Here is a 19,712-nt window from a genome sequence, read left to right on the forward strand (position 1 = left end):
GCAATGCACTCTTGTCAGTCTTGGAATCCCTTAGACAATTTAGTTGCTGTTAATTTTTCCTAACTTATTCCATCTCCCTAAGGCCTCTCCTTAAAAGCCTTTCCACCTGTTCTCTTTATGAGATGTGGCATTTTTAGATGGTAAACCACAGAACTAAAGAGAAGTTAGTTAAGGCCTTCTTAATACAAAAGCCAAAGGTGTCAAGACAGATAAATTTCTGCAGCTTTGTCTTGAAAAGATACAGGCCAATACAACTTGGCAGTTTGACAATTCTTCCAGGCTTTGTTTACCGTTCTTGCAACATTCACAGTAAATGAGATCACCAATCAGACAAGGTCAGAATATCATGCTATCCAAATGCTGGATAAAATATAGCAGAGAGCATGCAAAGTGAAAGTCATATATCATTACAGAGGAGTTGATTATTCTAGGCATACAGTACTTGGATTTGATGCAACATTTACCACTTTGACAGATTATCCCAAATAACTACATATATAATTTCTTTAAATAAGAAAACAATTTTATTTTCTTTAGTAATACTCTGAAGCCATGAAGTGTAACTTTTTTTTTTTTTTGTTGTTAATGCAATTGCAGACATTGCAAAACATTTCTGAAACCTGTTCATATCCTTTCCAGGTTATATATTTAAGTAACAAATGTGGAGACATTTGCAAAGCTGATGTAGAATAAAAAACAAGGGGCGGAAAGGTCAAAATAAACCTAACTTCTTTACAGGCCTGTCTTCTCACTGACAGATTTCCCAAAACAAGCTGTGCTTCTTGTTAAGCAAGTGTCAGAAGTTTCTTTATTGTCTCCTTCCAAGGTGTTAAACAGCTCTGTACTGTTTGATAACCTGTCATCACCCAACAAATGTTCATAATAAAGAAAAAATGCACTAGTTTTCCATGACAGCAGCATAAAACACACTCAAGAGCTTTTCCCTAAATTCGCTATTTGATAAAACTACAATAAAAAGTATAAATGTATTAAAGTACTTCAGCCTTTCCCCAGAAGCAAAGCAAAAACCAAACTGTAAAGCACTTAAAATGTCGCTCTGAACTAACAGATCAATCAAGTGAGTTTCTCTGCAAACACAAAACACACTTGCCCCACATGTATCTGTTTGAATTGCACTGATCTCCCCAGAAAACTGTGACAACTCAGGAAGGGAAAACGGATAAAATTATTATGATGTAAGCTCTTTCTTTTTTTTTTCAGTTCTGTGGTGAACAGTTTCATTTTTTTTAATAAAAGGTAAGTTATAGAAATAAAGTCATAGCAAACGGCAGAGATGTAAGAAGCTCCACCAGAAGGATCCTGATGGCAGGGCAGGAACATTCACTGTCATATGTTGGCAAAGATGCGGGTATGTGATTGTCTATACTACTATGCTGACTGTTCATTGCTCCTTCACCACCATATTGTCCTATTACTATTTATTTTACAGAATACCACCCATGTCTTTTAACATTTTTATATAAAAGCTGTCAAAAAAGCAGTTTAAAAAGCCATTAAGTGCGTCACACATTTGACAAACTTTTAAATCATCACAACATCTGACAGTCTTTCTACCACTGGATCGATAACAAGAGAAAAGAAGAGCTGAATTTCTAATTAATTCAATCTTCCTGTATTAGTTATTTAAAATGTTCATGTATATGAATAGTGTTTGCAATTCTATTTTGCTGTTGATGTTGTCTGGATTAAAAAAAAATAAAATAAAAGGACATTTTTAAAGAACTGCAAATATATACAACCACTTCCTTACAATAACTACTTTCAAGTGTATCATAAAATGTATTTACATAATATTGAACTCAAGAATAACGAGGACAAACAAGCCTTTCCCTGAAGATGACGATGACCTACTTACTTGCCATTTGAGGAAATAAATTCTTCTTTCTGCAGTAATTTTAAACCCTTATTAAACCTAAGAAACGTGAAAATCAGATGACTTTACCTATAGCCAGATACTACTTTGAATGAAGTACATATTGTGATTTTATGCACCACTATTATCCACAATAAAGTTATATTATTTTAGTTCTCCTGGTTTCAGTTTATTTAATGGTAGGGTAAAAATTAAAATGAATAAAATAAGGCAAGAAAACTACCAACCAAATCTTTTCTTTTTTAAGCACTAATTTGTTATTCAAATGTATTATGTAACTATAGATTAATTTTAAAATATTCAGTTATGAAACCAAAATATTTAATTACTCTTTTGAAGAAAATGAGTGATTAAAGTGATTATTTTCAGTACCACGACCCCACCAAAAAACAGAAGTCATCATTATCATAGGAGTTGTGTATGATGACACAAAGCAAAGGATGACTTTGGGTGAGGAAACTGCAGCAGAAGCAGCTTCAATGATATGTAATGGTAGGAAAATTGAACTCTAAGTAATATATGGGCAGAATAGATCTCAAGTAGCAAGATGTTGGAGGTTTTCTCTAAAACACTAGCAGTTCTTATGCTAGAAGTCCTAATCCTCTTAACAAAAAATTCCCTCCCTCTAGGAGTTTTATACTTACCATCCAGTAAATTAATAAATACCCTCAGATATCACTCAACAATATGGTCCAGATCCAAAGAAAAATTAACTGTAGCCAGACTGATCTTCACCTTCTGCCTCTGACCATACTTCCCATGAGCATTTCTGCCACCCAGAAGCAAGTATGTAGTTGGTTCTCTTCCTAACAAACATTGCACAGACCAGGCCGACAATCTGTTTGTACTGCATAGTATTGTATTCTTGGGCCAAATTGAAAGAATTATAGACACTACAAAGAACAACACATGAGAATACATGTGACTCTAAAGCCCGATTCCAGTAGACATAAGTTGAAAACAATGTTAAGGTGGCAATTACTGTTTACTTTTTTCACTAGAGCTAACAGGGTCTGTATATGTATATAAAACAAAAATGTCTATTTCCCTCCTGAAGCAATTCAAAATTCAGTTAGTAACAATATATCTAATGCTTTACATAAACCATAAAATAAGAGATTTTTTTTCTTTCTACTATAAAACAGCTTAAAAAATTGATTTAATTTTCCTAACTCTGGAAAATTCCAACTATCTTCAGAGGGTGCAGTTCAAATTTCAAGTGTTGTAACTGAATTTTCTTTTCCTGCTCATGCTCTGATTTCTTGTGGGTATTTAGATTTAACACATTTTGGATTCAACAATACTACCTCCTTGAGAAAGAAACATAGACACTTGTTTTCTTTACACAAAGTAAGAGGCTGAAAATTCAGACATTTGTTGGAATCCACAGGCCTTATATCTTAAAGCAAAAACAAAAGTAGGAATTCTGAGATCACGATCCTTGCTAAAAACTCAGTCTCCTGGTCCACACTCCAAAGGACAAATAATTTTCCAGAATTATCACAATAATTAATAAATGCATATGTTGAAATCATCTTCCTGAAAAAGAAAATTCCTATTATGTATCCTTGCATCAGCATCAAAATACTACAATGTCAAATAGTTATCCTTTGTTGTCTTTTATTTCATTGTAGTGTATACTGTTGGTATTCCCACATGGGCAAACCCTTAGGCTGAACATGAACTGAAAATACCTCTTAACATTTCCCACACACATTAAATACGCATGTCAATGTTCAAGAAACATGGCTATGATTTTCCCTTTCACTCTACATCTCAAGTAACTGTTCAATTGTATAAAATGAGAATGCAAACCAATTTTAAATTAGACTGCAGGAGGTAGTCCACATAAGTGACTTCAGAAAGGTTACAGTATTGGAAAACAGGCCTACTTTCCTGTCACTGCCTCAGTTTTGAGGATTTAGATCTGTATAGTTCTATGCTGCCTCTAAACGTTTAAATTCCTTGTGCCAACTGAAATAGCTAAAAACATTTGATTTGACTAAAATCAGGATGCATGTTTGCAATCCAAATGGTAGGTGTGATTATTATGGAAAAACGGTGTAAACCAGTTACCTTTTTGAACTAGTAACATGAGACTATACCCTAAACTGATTTTAAGCAGAATTTTCTAAGGAAACTCAATTGAGAGAGCTGCTTAAAGTCTGTGGCACAAAAACAGCTCTTTAATTCTGCACTCTCTCACAAACATTTTTGTCTGCAGCACATAGTGTGTAAATGTAATATACAGACAGCACTAAAAGGCAATTAATTCCTTAATGTCTGATTAAATATCACACTACTATGGAACAAAACCTGCAATTTCTGTTTTAGGACACAACATGCTTCTGTGCTGAGATAGCTTCCCAACTCTTTGCCGGTACTCAAAAGTGGAAAACAGTCATAGCTCTCACTTCCAGCTCAATGCATGTGTGGAGAAAAGGGTGCTTACATCCCTGTCTCTGTGCCTCAAAGATAGTTGTCCTCCTCTCAGCACAGTATCCTCATCTACCTAAGCACATTTTTATATCTCCTTCATCGCTAAAAAAGTACAATCTTTCCTTATGGATGGATATAAAGCTTGTTTAAAGTCAGTATTCTTTCCTTCAGTGAGTTTTGCATAATGTCCTGGGTCTAGTCATGCAGAACTCCTTTTAAAGTCAAGGCTAAGATTAACAGACACGCATGGTTTTCAGTCTCTGTTCCTTTACAGTGGCTTGAATATATTTTATTACTATATTAAAGGTCAATGCAGGTACATTTTGTCTTTGTCATTTAACTAGCACTACATTTGATCTAACTCCGCAGTTTGTCTCCCACAAGAGGAGAAAAGGACCATACATTTAAACAGACTATTACAGCCTGTTTTGCACTAAGAATTAATTAGGTTAACGAAATGTAATTTAATAAGACAAAATTAAGACTCTGATCTCAACTGCAAAGTTATAAATTTTGATCCTCTGACTTATGTAAGCTATTAAAATTCCAAAATAGTAATTTATGCAGCTGAATTTAGGGAACTAAGATTGTATTCTGGAAAGTAAAATCTCAAATACTCTTTCATGTTATATATTTCCTTCTGCATACAGAGTGCATATTGAAAGATGAGAAAAAAAATATGTACAAGGTTTGTATAAACAAGGTTTGAGCAATGGGAGAATGGGGGAAATTCAAAATATTTAGAAGGACAAATACATTGCTTGATTTCAAGCAGATTTACTGCTAATTTTCCTTGGTCTTAGTAGTACTGTCCGTCTTTACTGTCTGACCAGTGTTGCTCCAGTAATGATTGACTTCTGCTAGATGTTACTTAATCAATTGCTTTCTAGATGATAAAAATTTACAACTGATTAGGCTGCATAGTTCCATTGATATTTTAAAAGTTTCTAGGAAGGGATTATTTTTGTGCTCAAATACCTCTAAATAAAGGATTCTGCAGTCTGCATATCCCTGGATTAAGAACAGTGCTCACTGAAGCAGAAAAAGCTAAGTTAAAGAAGCATTTAGTGCTTCACCATGCCAGCTTCAATAAATATCTGTTGGGTGGGTGTGTGTGTGGGGGGTGTGTATGCGTGCACCCATGCACACATTTCTCCCTTTAGCTGTTGCGTATGTCTGTATATAGTGTAGATATGCAGACTTCAGGTCTAAAGCCAGCATTTGCATTTTTGAGAAAGGAGATGAGACTGCTAAGCTATTATCCTCAAAGCCAATGTTGGCACAATTCAGTCATTAATGACAATTTTCTGTATTTTCTCCATGAAAGAGGGCTACTTAATCATTGGCTGGTTATGTTCAGCATTGGCTCAGTTTGCTTACTATTCACTGGTTCAGCTTTCAAACAGCATGATCAGACTTGCTTATCTTCATTAACAAGTGGATCAGATGAAACTGGTCAGAAAAGCAAGCTCCAAATTAGACAAGCTTTTCTATAAATCAACAATGAAGATCAATTAGAAACTCAGAATTCTGCATCAGTGAAAAACATGATGTACAAGGACAGACAATCAATCTGATTCTTTTCTCCCTAACATGGTAAGGACTCTAGTAGGGGTGATAATATTTTACCAGAATAAAAATGAAAATAATTTGATTGCCATAATTTGTCCTAGAGACAGAAAGTTATCATCAGGACAATTCAGAATGAAGACCAAGCAAAACACATTCCATCAAGCCTTAAGGCCTGTTCCTCAAGACAGAAGCGTTTAAGAGGAATAGAACAATAAACAGTGAGAGATGAGAAATCAAAACAAGTATCTTGAAAAGAACATACCCTTTGTGTTTCATAGTACCACACAAAAATTAGCAATAGGGCTTCAGTAATTTCTTTGTAGCAGCAGATTATTCCAGATCTGCTGGTTTACTTACCTATGGAGAATCTACCTGGTAACACAGTATTAAATCAGAAGAATGCTGATGATGTGATCCAATATGGCAACTGTAAAGAGTATGAACTTTCTTCATTTACACCCATTTTGGTGTCCCATATTCTGATATCACTGGGTTTTTTATGCCCGAAAAATAAAAGTTGATATTTACAAATACAGAGCAATACATCAGAAGACTACAAAGTACTGTAAATATTGATTGGATTTTAACTATATTTAACAGTTCTCAAGGCCCTTAGAGAACAAAGAGATTCCAGTCATCATAGCACCCTTATACACTAATATTTCTGTATAAACATTGAATCACAAAGCTCTTTCTTCTATTTCCCTGAACACAAATATCCAGAAACTTCAACCTATTTCATAGCTAGTTCAGCTTTAATGATCTAATCACTATGGTTCTCTCAGCTCCTTCTATCTTTTAATAGATTAATATAATAAAAAAATCAAATCATCCATAAGAACACAGTATTACATCTGCTTTCTGTCTTACATATTCAAGATTATTTAATCTCTTTAGCACACCAACAATCTGACCAATTCTTATCAATTCTAAATCTATTAAACGATTTTTCCCTATCATCTAGTAGATTAAAAAAAATTCAACTCTGCATTTAGTAGATCAAGAAAGAAGATTTTATTCATTCTTTTTAGCCAAAAATCGAACCAGCCTTCATTTCACACTCTCATGGGTGGTACTTAAATCACAATAGATTGACAATACCAAGAACCACTATTGCTCTTAAATTTTACAAAGCTTTCCCTGTGAGTTTCCAGGCTAAGAAACCTGGAATGTTCCAGCTACTTCAGGCTAATGATCTTTCAAATGCACACTAATATGTTTGATAAAAGTCTCCCAGCATGTGTGCACAGAATGCTTACCATAAGAATGACAGTACTGTGGGCAGGGCAAATCGCTGACACCATTTCAGACTGAGTTAGATCCTGGAGGCACAAATTAAAACTGTGAGCTTTCATTTCAGTAGGCTTTGACAGATGGAAGAGTGCATCAAATCTCTAATTGTTTAAACCATTAACTCATCTTTTCACCTGCATTATCTTTGGAAAGAGCTCAGTTGGAAGCCTGAAACAATTGCTCAGTGTGTATTATTGTTAAAAGAATTTTGAAACAGTATGTTTATTTGGTTGCAGCATTTGTAAACATTTTTATCTTTATTTTCACATTTTCCTCTCAGTTCTGAAAACTCAGAAAATAGCCCTTCAGCCTTCCTGCAGAATTAATCAATCAGGGACCACTGCCTTGGCTTCTGGGAAAAAGAAAGTTGTATTGCAATTCACAGTGCATTATGATGATCCCCATTTATCTCCAGTCCCTGTAAATGCCACTGCACATGCAGTACTAAATTATGCCTGCTGGTCGTTTGACTTTCAGTTGCTTACAAAAGGAAAAACTTGTGTAAGGAGCTATAGAAAAAAATTATCTCTACTTCACAAACTCTATTGAAATGCCTTTCCCAGTCATTTTGCCTTCCTTCAGGGTAAAAACACATTTTTTGCTTAACTAGCAACAATGTAGGGCACTTTGTCATTTCATGTTACTCTCACTAGCATTCAACTCTTAGTGTTGTTTTTATAAGAAAGCACCTGTTATGTGCTCAACACTTCCAAGTACTTGAGAGGAATAGCCTCAACCCTATGGAGTTCACATCATAAAAGCAAGCTGGCAAAATGGAGCAGGAATAGCAAACGTTATGTATGCATTTACATACAGCGTAGCAAGACTCATACTGGGATTTTAACATGAATGACAGTAGGCAGGAGTCCTTTTCGGCTTAAAAAGCATAAGTAGGAAGAAAGGAAACATAAGGCCACAAATACCAATAAAGGACTGGGGCATCTGCCATATACAGAGAAGGTCAGAGAACTGGGACTGTTGCTCTTAGAGAAAGAAGGTTCAGAGGGATATTACTGTGTTTATGTCTGAAGGGAAACAGTGAAGAAGAGGGAGCCAGGCTTTTCTCAGTCATACCTCCATGCCAGACAAGAGGCACAAATTAAAAAACAGGAAATACAAAAACTTTTTTTGCTGCACAGGTGGTCAAACACTGGAACATGTGGCCCAGACTGGTGATCTTCACTTGTAAAGATAATCAAAACTGATCTGGTTCTGGAAAATCTATCTCATGCTGCTTCAATAGAGGCATTGCACTAGAAGAGCTTAAAAAGTTCCTTCCAACCTAAATATTTCCCAAATTCTTGGTAGATATGTAAGAAATAAGTAGATGGGCATATAGAATAATGACACTGGTGGACAGAAAGAGGCAAAATAACACATAAAGATTTTTTCAGAGGATAAGGAGAGGCAAAGTTCTAAACATTAATTATGTAAAGATCTGAAAGTTAAATCCATAGCAAAGGTAAAGCCAGTGGGGGAATTAAAAAACCACAGTATAAAAGTTTCTTATCCTACAAAAAGGGCAAAGCTCCAGTGCAATATTGTTCTGCTTTAAGTACTTGAGTATCCCTGCAGACTCTTTTTATTGCAGACTAGCTGATCTTTAAAGGTGCCTTCCAATCTAAACTACTCTATGGTTCTAAGTGGATTACATAAAACACTTGCTACTGGTCAATGTAACACAAGTGAAACAGATCCTTCACCTGTGTACAGTCAGTATATGTATATAGTCAGTCGGTTAATATGGATAATAAAAAGTTGTGAAAATGGATGGAATTTATTCTATTTTTCTCCTGAACCCACTAAGTAAACTATTTCATTTTAAGAAGCAATATAAATAAACTGCCTATTAACAACATCTGTACATGCAATAAAAACAAGAATAGTATTTTATGTCTTCATGAACACTGGGAATCGCAAGTAAAGATGTACAAGATCGGCTCCAGAAAACACAAACATAGTAACAACAATACCTAGGCAAAATTTTTCCTCAATGCTGAACACACATCTCTTTACTCAGAATTTCTCATTCATGACAACGAGAATTATCCTTGGAGAAAGAGTCAAAATCCATAAAGATTTTATTATGTGACTTTTATTTATAAAATCTCTTAAAAAAGAAAAAGAAGAGAAGTCCTGAGACCTATTATGTTAATACATTATAAACAAATGTCTAACAAAAACTATCGTGAATATTTCTCAACAGTAGCACTAGAGGTTCTGGTTTAGAAATTATATACTCAGCTAACCGTATTTCAAACACTGACCTACCCTACTATTCCCCCTCTAGCAACTGCCATTACACACAAAATTAAAAAATATTAGGTTATTTTCTACATGTTTCCACTTAGAGGGAACATTTGCAGTATTAATAGAATTACAAATGTGTAACTGATTACCTGTGTTGGAAACAAGTTTATTTCTTTAAACTGAAATAATAACAGATTATTATATGTTAGAAGATATCAACACATTACAGACACCATCTCATGTATATAATGTCTAACTCATAATGCTTTAAATATTATTTAAATAACTCAGAGTATAGAAAATATAACTAATCAAAAGGAAAGAGGAAGAATAAGCCCAAAGCAGATTTAGTTTGCTTAGCTACATATGTAATCCATATCAAAATACTATTTGTTTTTGTTTTTAAAGACAAAGTGGGAACACTTACACTGCTCCTGGGAGTATGGAGGGCTAAAAAGCATATCTGAAATGTTTGTGCATCAACACATGTACTGTAAGAAACAAACTGGATGAACCAGAAGCATTTTAATTCCTGGAACTACAATATAATTGGTAGTAGTGAGACTTAGTGGAATAAGTCCTACAATTGAAGTGCTGGGATGGAGGTAATAGGCTGTTCAGGAGGGACAGGCAGGGCAGGGGAGGTGTAGGTTTTGCACTATACATAAAGTATTTTATTGAACAGTCTCTACAGTAAAGGGTGATGTGTTTGAGAGCTTCTCGATAAGGTTTAGAAGGATGGAAAAGAGTGGAAATTTTTTAGTGTGTCTCTACTACTGTCTGCCTAGCCAGGATAGTAGCACAGACTTCTTCTATGGGCAATTGGGAGAAATTTCTGGATTGGTAGCCTTTGTCCAGATGAGAGATTTCAACTTTTCAGACTCAACTGAGAATATCATACCGCTGTGATGCGCAGGTCTGGGATATTCAAGTTTGTAGAAAATAATTTTTTGTTACATATACTCAGTAAGAAAACTAGGAAAGATAGGACTTTCTATTTGTGAACAGAGGAGTCAGGAAAGACATACTGGTAGGTGGCCATTCACAAAATCGTCGAGGTTAAAATGTTCAATATAGTCAGGAAAAAAAGGATGATATTGAACATTATTTCCAACCTAAACAATTCTACGATTAAGAGGGAGGACCCAGGTAACTACAGTCCAGTCAGTCTCACCTCCATCCCTGGAAAAGTGATGGAACAACTTGTCCTGGGTGCTGTCTCCAGGCATTTAAAGGACAAGAGGGTCATTAGGAGCAGTCAATGTGGCTTTATCAAGGGGAAGTCATGTCTGATCAACCTGATAGCCCTTTATGAAGATGTAACCAGGTGGACAGATAGTGGTAGGGGAGTGGATATTGTTGATCTTGATTTCAGCTAAGCATTTGACACCATTTCCCACAGCATCCTCACAGCAAAACTGAGAAAGTGTGGGCTGGATGATCAGATAGTGAGGTGGATTGTTATCTGGTTGAAGGACAGAATGCAGAGAGTGGTGATCAATGGGGCAGGGTCTAGTTGGAGGCCTATATCTAGTGGAGTCCCTCAAGGGTCAGTGCCGCGACCAGTACCGTTCAATATATTCGTTACGGATCTTGATGAAGGAACAGAGGGCACTGTCAGCAAGTTTGCTGACAATAATAAACTGAGAGGAGTGGCCGACACACCAGAAGGCTGTGCATCTGGAATATTGTGCCCAGTTCTGGGCCCCTCAGTTCCAGGAAAGGGAGCTGCTGGAAAGAGTTCAGTGCAGGGCCACCAAGATGATTAACAGAGTGAAGCATCTCCCTTACGATGAAAGGCTGAGGGAGCTGGAGCTCTTTAGCTTGCAGAAGAGGAGACCGAGGGGTGACCTAATTAATGTTTACAAAAACATAAAGGACAAGTGTCAGGAGGATGGAGTCAGGTTCTTCTCAGTGATGTCCAATGATAGGACAAGGGGCAACAGGTACGAGCTGGCACATAAGGGGCTCTAAAGAAACACAGGGAAAAATCTCTTCACTGTGAGGGTGACCGAGCACTGAAACGGGCTGTCCAGATGGGTTGTTGAGTCTTCTTTTCTAGAGACATTCAAAACACCCATCTAGATGAGTTCCTGTGTGACCTGTTCTAGGTGGTCCTGCTCTGGCAGGGGTATAGACTAGATGATCTTTGAAGTCTCTTTCCATTCCTTAAGATTCTATGATTCTGTGACTATGTGATTATGTGATTGTATTTTATTCTAACCTTCTGATTTAAAAAAAAAAACAAACCACCAAATTGTCAAGACCCAGCTTTATGCTTAATATATTAAAAATCCAAGAATCAATTTCAGGATCTAATATCCAGTGGATTAATGTTCACTATTTTATCAATATATAAAAAAATTACAGATTTTGTCATATACATTAGTTTGCAAGTACAATAATTCTCAGGCTCTATTTTAATTCTAATCAACAGTACCAAACAATTTGCTCCTGGATAAATTGTAGAAAAATTTCTAAAACTTAATAATTTTCAGTGACAAAGTATATATATTTTTTAGATACTATAAGAAATTAAACTACAACAGACATATACTGGAATTAGAGGGCTAAAAAAATGAGAAAAAAAAATCCATTCAATTTCTAACAAGAATTCTTATTCTTCTGAGACCATGAGATTTTTTTTCAAAAAAGGAAAAAAACAATAAATATCCACCATAAAGTAGTAGTAAGAAGAGTGAACACATTAGGAAAGAGTAAAACATAGGAGAAAAGAAAAACAAAACTATAAAATAATATAAAGGGCATAAGCTCAAATAAAACAGACAGAAATACTTTGGTTTCAAATCTAGTTCACAACAAACATCACTGACTCTAGTGCCAATTTTACTTCAATACTCATATTCACAGAAGAAGCCAAGCAGGAAACTGACAAGATCCCAAGGAAGTCCTCGATCTGTTTCAATTCTGTACAAGTAGACAAGTAGGAGTGCGTGATGGCAAGGAATAAATAACTACTGCAACCAAAAATGACAATTTATTTAATGATCTAGAGTTATCCTGATTATAACAAAGTATTTTTAACATATTACAATTATCTACCTTGTGTCAAAGCTGGGCAAGCATTCAAGAGCTCTCTTGTGTTTATCTCATAAAATAGACCTCTGGAGAGATCTTATTAAATCAAATTACATATAAAAAACATTGGTGCATATTTTGCTGCTCAGACATGCTTTTTTTACTTGCTCCATTAAAATAACAGAAAAGAAATAGCCATTTGAGATGCTAGTAGCGATCTACAAATGTTTTTGTGAGAGATAAAACCATTTTAGTTCATTAAATTTGCACCTCTTTGAAAAATTAGTAGTTCTTAGAGGTGTTAGTCTTTAAACTAATGGTTGTTGTCTACACTTGTCTTAGAAGACAATGATATAACAGGTGGAACTTTAGAGATATTTCATTGACCAAACAAACTTAAACAATTACTTATCAACAGTTATCTTCAGCTACATAATTACTCTGACCTCTGACTTTCATACAAAGAAAAGAATAATTTACTTTGTATGTTAGTATTCAGATATTTTTCCCAGTTATTCTACATACATATTGTGGACACAAAATTTCCACAGAATTCTATGTCACATTGATCTTACTCTCAGAGAATATTGGACAGCGACTTTAGAACAGTTTTTTGCCAGTTCTAGATCTAGGCAAAATGAAGCCAAAACAGGCATCGAAAGTGCAATGAGGTAAAAACACATGCAAAAACCCTGTGTTGGATGCTTTATGATGATTTGTTCATCTCCATAGCTCCATCTCCCATCCAAGACTTCTATTTTTACAGGCAACTGTCTGCTTCTAAAATAAAATTGGGATTGCTTATGTTACAAATAAGAAGATGGACTACACTGTACCTTTTCCATCTTATAAATTGTTCTACAGAAGAGCAAAACAATGGAAAAGTTACTAAGTTACTAAGTAACTACATCATCTTTTATTGTTGTATCACCTACTGTCTGATAAATTTATGCAATTTCCAAATGAAACTTCTCCACTGTGTATCAGATGCAAATATTTCTGTAAACAGAAGGTGCTTCTGTGCTTAAGAGTCTCCTCACTAACAAAGTAGCTATCTGGATGTTTGCTTTATCTGCACTTTACCTCAGATCACCTCAAAAAGCTGTGTCACTAAAGATTCCAACCACAAAATAAAGGTGGACACTGTGAGTATCCTGTAAAAAAAAAAAATCATTTGAGATTTTTAGCAGAATCATAGTCATATAAATCTCCTCCACTGAGTTGCTGAGAAGCAGTGAAAGGAATATGCATTTTTAAAATGCAGACTCAATCCCTTGAATTGCTTTGAAAAGCTCTGAAAGCTTTAGGTTGTCTTTGACACTGCCTTGTAAAACACAGAAAACCAAAACTTACCTGAAATCAGAACATTTTGCTAATGTTCAGCTCTGCTAACAATTTGACCAATTTTATATGTACTTGTTTTTCTAATTATGGAAAAACTGCTTTCTTAAAGCAAATATATTACCTTCCTAAGAAAGCATGAAAACATAAGGTAACATGACTGTTAAGTATGTAAAGTATATACCATATTATGATGAAATTATTTTTGGCACCTGTTTTTGGGGTTTTTTAAGACCTACAACATTTCATTGCTGAAGTGCCACCCTCATAAGCTAATAGGAAATGTTCCATTCTTATACTGATGTTTTATCCTGGTTTTAATACTGACAAAAGCAATTAACTTTATTTTCCTGTGGTGGAACAGTCAATAGTAAATGGTCTATTTCCAATCCAATTTATTTCAATGGAAACTACATTAGTGAACAAGTAATCTCATTGTAACTATAGAGAAGACACCTGTCAAAATCAAGGGTTGGCACCACCATTTACATAGATTACATTATTAAAACAATACAGAGAAACAGTACTTGGATTTAATATCTTTTGCAGTATAATATTAATGGAAAAAAAATGATGTTAAAAAGCTTCAGTTATTGCAGAAATACATATTGAAAAAAATAGTACCTTCATTATTATCAGGTAAATTTCCAATGGATGCATCTTCCATGACGTTTACAAACAGTCAGAACCAGAGTTTGTAATTCCAACTTTGACCCACCAAAGCTCCCAAATCATTGTTGTCTCTATCCAGGCACCATAGAAAGACTCTTACATAGAAGACTCAGTCAGCAATTAGCTCATCTATCCTAAATGCTTTCGGGGTTAAAGTGCCAGGATAGGAGAGGGCATCAGTAGAACCTTTGAGACTTCTTTCAAAGAAATTCAGTGTCAGGCTGAAAATTACATACCCACTGAATGAATTGTTGAATGTTGATGTGCCTCAGTGTTGCTGGAGTAAGACTTTAAACTGATTGACAGTTTTACTCTACTATAAACAAAAATACTGAAACAGAAAAAATTATATGCCAGATTTTAGTTGGCATAAAGCTTGCTGATAACCACAGAATTACATTGGTTTAACTATGTTTGATATGTATCCTCAAACATGATTCCTTTGTCCTGAAAGAGTAAATCATTTGGTTTTCATTTAGGATATTTTATTAGAGGTTGAGGTTTCCAAATAAAATATAAACAAATGCTTCTGAAAACCAGCTAAAATGAAAAGCACTTAATCTACAGACAAGAGATTGAAAGCAACTTAGAGAACTTAAATGATGGAGAAAAAAGGACGTACCTTTGAACACTGTTTATGATTCTGGCACCAAGAAAGTGACCCATTGTTCTGAAAGACAAAGTACAAGCATATTAATATTTCTTTAAGACCAGACATGATTAACTGGTTTAAACAGAATACACTGTCCAGTTCTGCTTATAGAATGATGTTATGTCACAACACAAGTACTAATCCTGACTCCAAATCTCTTGTCTTGAGTAAAAGGCTCAGGTAAGTGTAAAGGGACCAGAGGAAAACTAGGAATGCATTTCGCAATGTTGGTGGAACACTGAACAAATTCACCTTTTACCTCAACTTTGTCAATACTAACTATCTAGAGTTGCTAGGAAGCATATAAAAGTTAACACTTGCGTTTAAGAAATTTATATGGATTGGTAGTGATTCATGAACAGAAAGCCCCTTAGTCATACTTCAATAAGGCATAATACTTAAAAAACATTCTCAAGTAAAAAGAATGGCCTTGAAGTAAATTGAAAATTCAATTAAATGCAACATGAGTTTACCAAAAGTCAGCTGTGCCAGTTTTATTTATCATTTTTTGACAATAAAATGCATTTCTCAGATCAGGAAACAGAGGTGTATGTTTGTGGGGTCAAGAGAAACAAAATATGGACTTGCTTTCTGTTTAGCAGAAGACCAAAACATCAGGAAGACCTGAGTGAATTTGTGGACTGAACACAAGAAACAGAGTAAAAACTCCGCAACACAGAGTGCACACTCATGTACTTAGGAATTTGTATGTATATATTTCTTCAATAATTTATAAGATTATCCTCTGGAAACAGAACAGATAAAGATTCTGGTAAATTTTTTGCTTAGATTCCAACAATGTTGAGTCTATGTGGGAGTAACACAACATGCTTTAGTAAGAATTTGGCAAAGTATTTCCACATGTATGAATTATTGTGATCATACTATACCTTCACCTTTGGCACCAACTATAGATCTGGAAATCACTCTCTAAGTAAGAGGAATTCAGGTAGGCCAGAATGCAAAGGACTTGCAGGACTATACTTTTTCCTCTTTTTTTCTTTTGTATTAATAATAGGACATGCAAATAATGATACAATACATGTAAATAATGTTGTATGTACAAAAGTCACACAGATAAAGAAAATATTATTCCTTGGGTATACAACTACAATTCAGAAGCAGATACATTAGCATGCATTGTAATGAAGTCAACAAGACTAGTTTCTCAAAACAGAAGTACTCTGTTCCAACCTCAGCAAAGCTTGAATAGAGTGACTTGCTACCACAACTATGAAGCCTATGCTTTGAAGTTGGATCTTTCTCAGCGAATGTTTGAGGACATCATGTTGGTGCATGTTTTCAGACAAATGTGTAGTCACACTTTCACACAAGCTCCCAAGATATGTCCAGCAGGCAAAGCAAAGAGATCGTATCCCTCTACTCCCTGCCTGTGGAACCCCACTTGGAGAACTGTGTCCAGCACTGAAATCCCCAGTACAATAAAATCATGGGCCTTTTAGAGTAGGCAGAATAGGAGAGCCACAAAAACAGACAGAGGGCTGGAAAAGCTCGCCTGTGAAGAAATACAGTAAAAGAGAAATTTCTCTGTTCAAATTAATGTATTGTTCAAATCACAAAATGTCTGAGATTGAAAGGGACCTCTGGAGGTCAGTTGGTCCAAACCACCCGCTAAAGCAAGGACACCTACAGTCAGTTGAACAGGACCAGGTCCAGTCAGCTTTTGAACATCTCCAAGCATGAAGACTCTACAACTTTTATGGGCAACCTGTGCCAGTGCTCAGTCAGCCTCAGTAAAAAAAGTATCTCCTCACGTTCAGAAGAAACCTCTTGAGTTTCAGTTTGTGCTCATTGCCTCTCATCCTGTCACTAGGAACTACTGAGAAGAGCCCGGCTCTACCTTCTTCACACCTTTTACTTCAGGTGTTTATAGTCATGAAGGAGATCTCCCCTCAGCCTTCTCCTCTGTAGGGTAAATGGTCTCGGCACACTCAGCTTCTCCTCATAGGAGAACTGCTCCAGTCCCTTCACCATCTTCAAGGTGCATTGCTGGACTCATCAGTATGTTCTCGCTGTGGCCTTAGTAGTGCTGGGAAAGGGAAAGAATCACCTCCCTTGACCTGCTGGCAGTACTTTGACCCATGAAGACCAGGATAACATTAGCCAACTTTTCTGCAGGGGCACACTGCTAGCTCATGTTAACTCCACATGCATCAAGACCCCAAAGAACCTTTTCTGTTGTCCAGACGGGTGGCCCCTGGCATACATATTCATGCACAGGGTTGTCCTTTGACACTGTCAAAGATCCTACTGAATTCCAGCTAGACAACATCCACAGCTCTCTCCTTGTACACCAGGCCAGTCAGTTCATCATAAATGGTTATCAAGTTGCTCAATTAAGACTTCCCCTGGTGATGCCATACTGACAACTCTTGATGATTTTCTGGTTCTTAATGTGCCTGGAAACACATGTGCCTTGACCAGCTGCTCCACTGCCTTCCTGGGCATGGAGGTGAGGCTGCCTGGCCTGTAGTTCCCTGCATCCTCCTTTCTTCTCCTGAAAATAGCAGTGCCATGAGCTTTCCTCCACTCTTTGAGCACTTCTCCCAATGGCTATCATCTATGAAAGATTATCAAGAGTGGCTTTGCAATGACATCTGCCAGTTCCCTCAGGTCTTGTGGGTCCATGTCATTAGGACCCATGAACTTAGTCATGTTCAGTTTGCCTGCGTATTCACTGACACGATCCTCTTCCAACAAGGGCACATCCTTCTTGCTCCAGTCTTTTCCCCAGATATCTGGGACCTAGCATTCCTGAAGGCTGGTCATGCTAATAAAGCATGAGGCAAAGGCGGCCATACTTCAGCCTCTTCCATGTCTGATGTCACAAAACTGCCCACTTCTTTGAGCACTGAGTTTACCCAGTCTTCTTTCTGTCTACTATTTATGTATAATAGTCTTTCTTGTTATCCTTGATATCCCTGACCAGATTCAATTCCATTTGGGCTTTAGGTTTCCTACCATCATCCTTGGATGCTCAGACTATTTCTATTGCAAACTTAGTTTATCTGTCCTTGCTTCCACCTCCTGTATGACTCACTTCTGAGTATTGCTGGGAGCCCCTTGTTCATCTACACAAGTCTCCTGACACTTTTGCCTGACTTGCTATTCACTGGGCTGGACTGCTCTTGAGTTTGGAAGAGGTGATCCTTGAATATTAAACAGTTTTCTTCTCCCTCCCCTTCCCTCCAAAGCTTTACCCCACACCAGTTTTCCAAGAAGATCTCTGCAAAAATCAAAGTCTGTTCTCCAGAAATGGTTCAAAAACATCTTTCCCACTGTCTCAGCAGCTTGACCCCAACACAAAAAACATAGCAAAAAGAACCAGAATACCTTGGTTTTTTTTTTTTTTACAAGACATTGTAGACCAAGGATCAGAAAATGTAGCAAGTTTTCTGACAGAAATGGTATAGATATTGACTCATCAAATATTTTCCCATCAGATATTTGTAGACAATAAAGTTTTCATACAGCAAAGGACATAAATCTGATTTCACCTAAACATATTTACTCTAACATCAGCAGCTAAGCACACTGTACTGTCCACTGATGGATCAACTGAATTTTTAAAAAAATCCACAGATCTATTCGAAGATCAGCAGGAGAAACATTTTTTTTTGTTAGATCAGTCATCTAAGAGCATGCTCTTTCTGTACTTAAGAGATGAGCACAGCTGACTGAAATAGTTCCGTAAAAATACCAATGGCAAGTGACTTCCAAGATCAATTCAGAATAATCTTCCTTATTTTTCTTAACCTTCTGTTATCAGGAAAGACAAGATAGAGGAAAGTTAATTTGTCTAAAAATGCATCTTTCATTCACACATGATAAATCATTAACTTCTTCATTTTGAGCATTAAACATATTTTGAAGCTGATACAATGCAAAGACCAGTCAATAACACAGATTTGGATCAGACACATCAGGAAGTTCAAGAACTAAAACTAAAGCGTTGAACTTGAATACTCTTGAACTTCAAGAACTAAACTAATACAAATTATACTTATGCTTTCACCTCAACTTTTAATCCAAATTTCAAAAACTTTTATAGGTGTCATTTTTTCCATGTGAATTGTAAGGATAAAAATGTGTATACCTGTGTTATCTAAGGAGATCTGGGGATGATAAATGTAACAACATACCGACTGTCTTCCACTTGTAATCTTATTCAGGAGCAATTTAAAAATTTTTGTTCATACAATTTAACTTGAATATGGTATGAAAATTTATTTTGTCTTACCTTCACAGCAGAGTTACAATGCAATCACTATTTGATTTTATAACACCATTTTTATCTGCCATTACAGTAGAATTTAGCTAACACTGAGATTTGCTAGCCTAAGAATAGCTAACTATGAGCATCATGTCAAGTCCAACCCCTTCAAAAAGAAAGAGACATAAATAGAAGAAATAAAGACTTTAGAACAGCTGTAAATAACATATGCTAGTGGGAATGCTTTAGTATTACCCTCAGTGCTGTATGAGGATTTATTATTTCCATTTACAGATCTGGCCAGCAGTAACATTAAAACAATATTT

General features: G+C 35.9%; 1 protein-coding gene across 1 annotated transcript in view; it reads right to left on the bottom strand.

The window, feature by feature from the left end:
* The window catches only part of ANOS1 (anosmin 1), a 133,137-nt gene that overhangs the window by 88,702 nt on the left and 24,723 nt on the right, over positions 1 to 19,712 (bottom strand). Inside the window, exon 2 of the mRNA XM_061988544.1 lies at positions 15,123 to 15,170. Within this exon, the coding sequence (XP_061844528.1) occupies positions 15,123 to 15,170 (48 nt within the window). The remainder of the gene's footprint in view (positions 1 to 15,122; positions 15,171 to 19,712) is intronic.

Source organism: Colius striatus, chromosome 1 (assembly GCF_028858725.1).
Source record: "Colius striatus isolate bColStr4 chromosome 1, bColStr4.1.hap1, whole genome shotgun sequence".
NCBI lineage: Eukaryota > Metazoa > Chordata > Aves > Coliiformes > Coliidae > Colius > Colius striatus.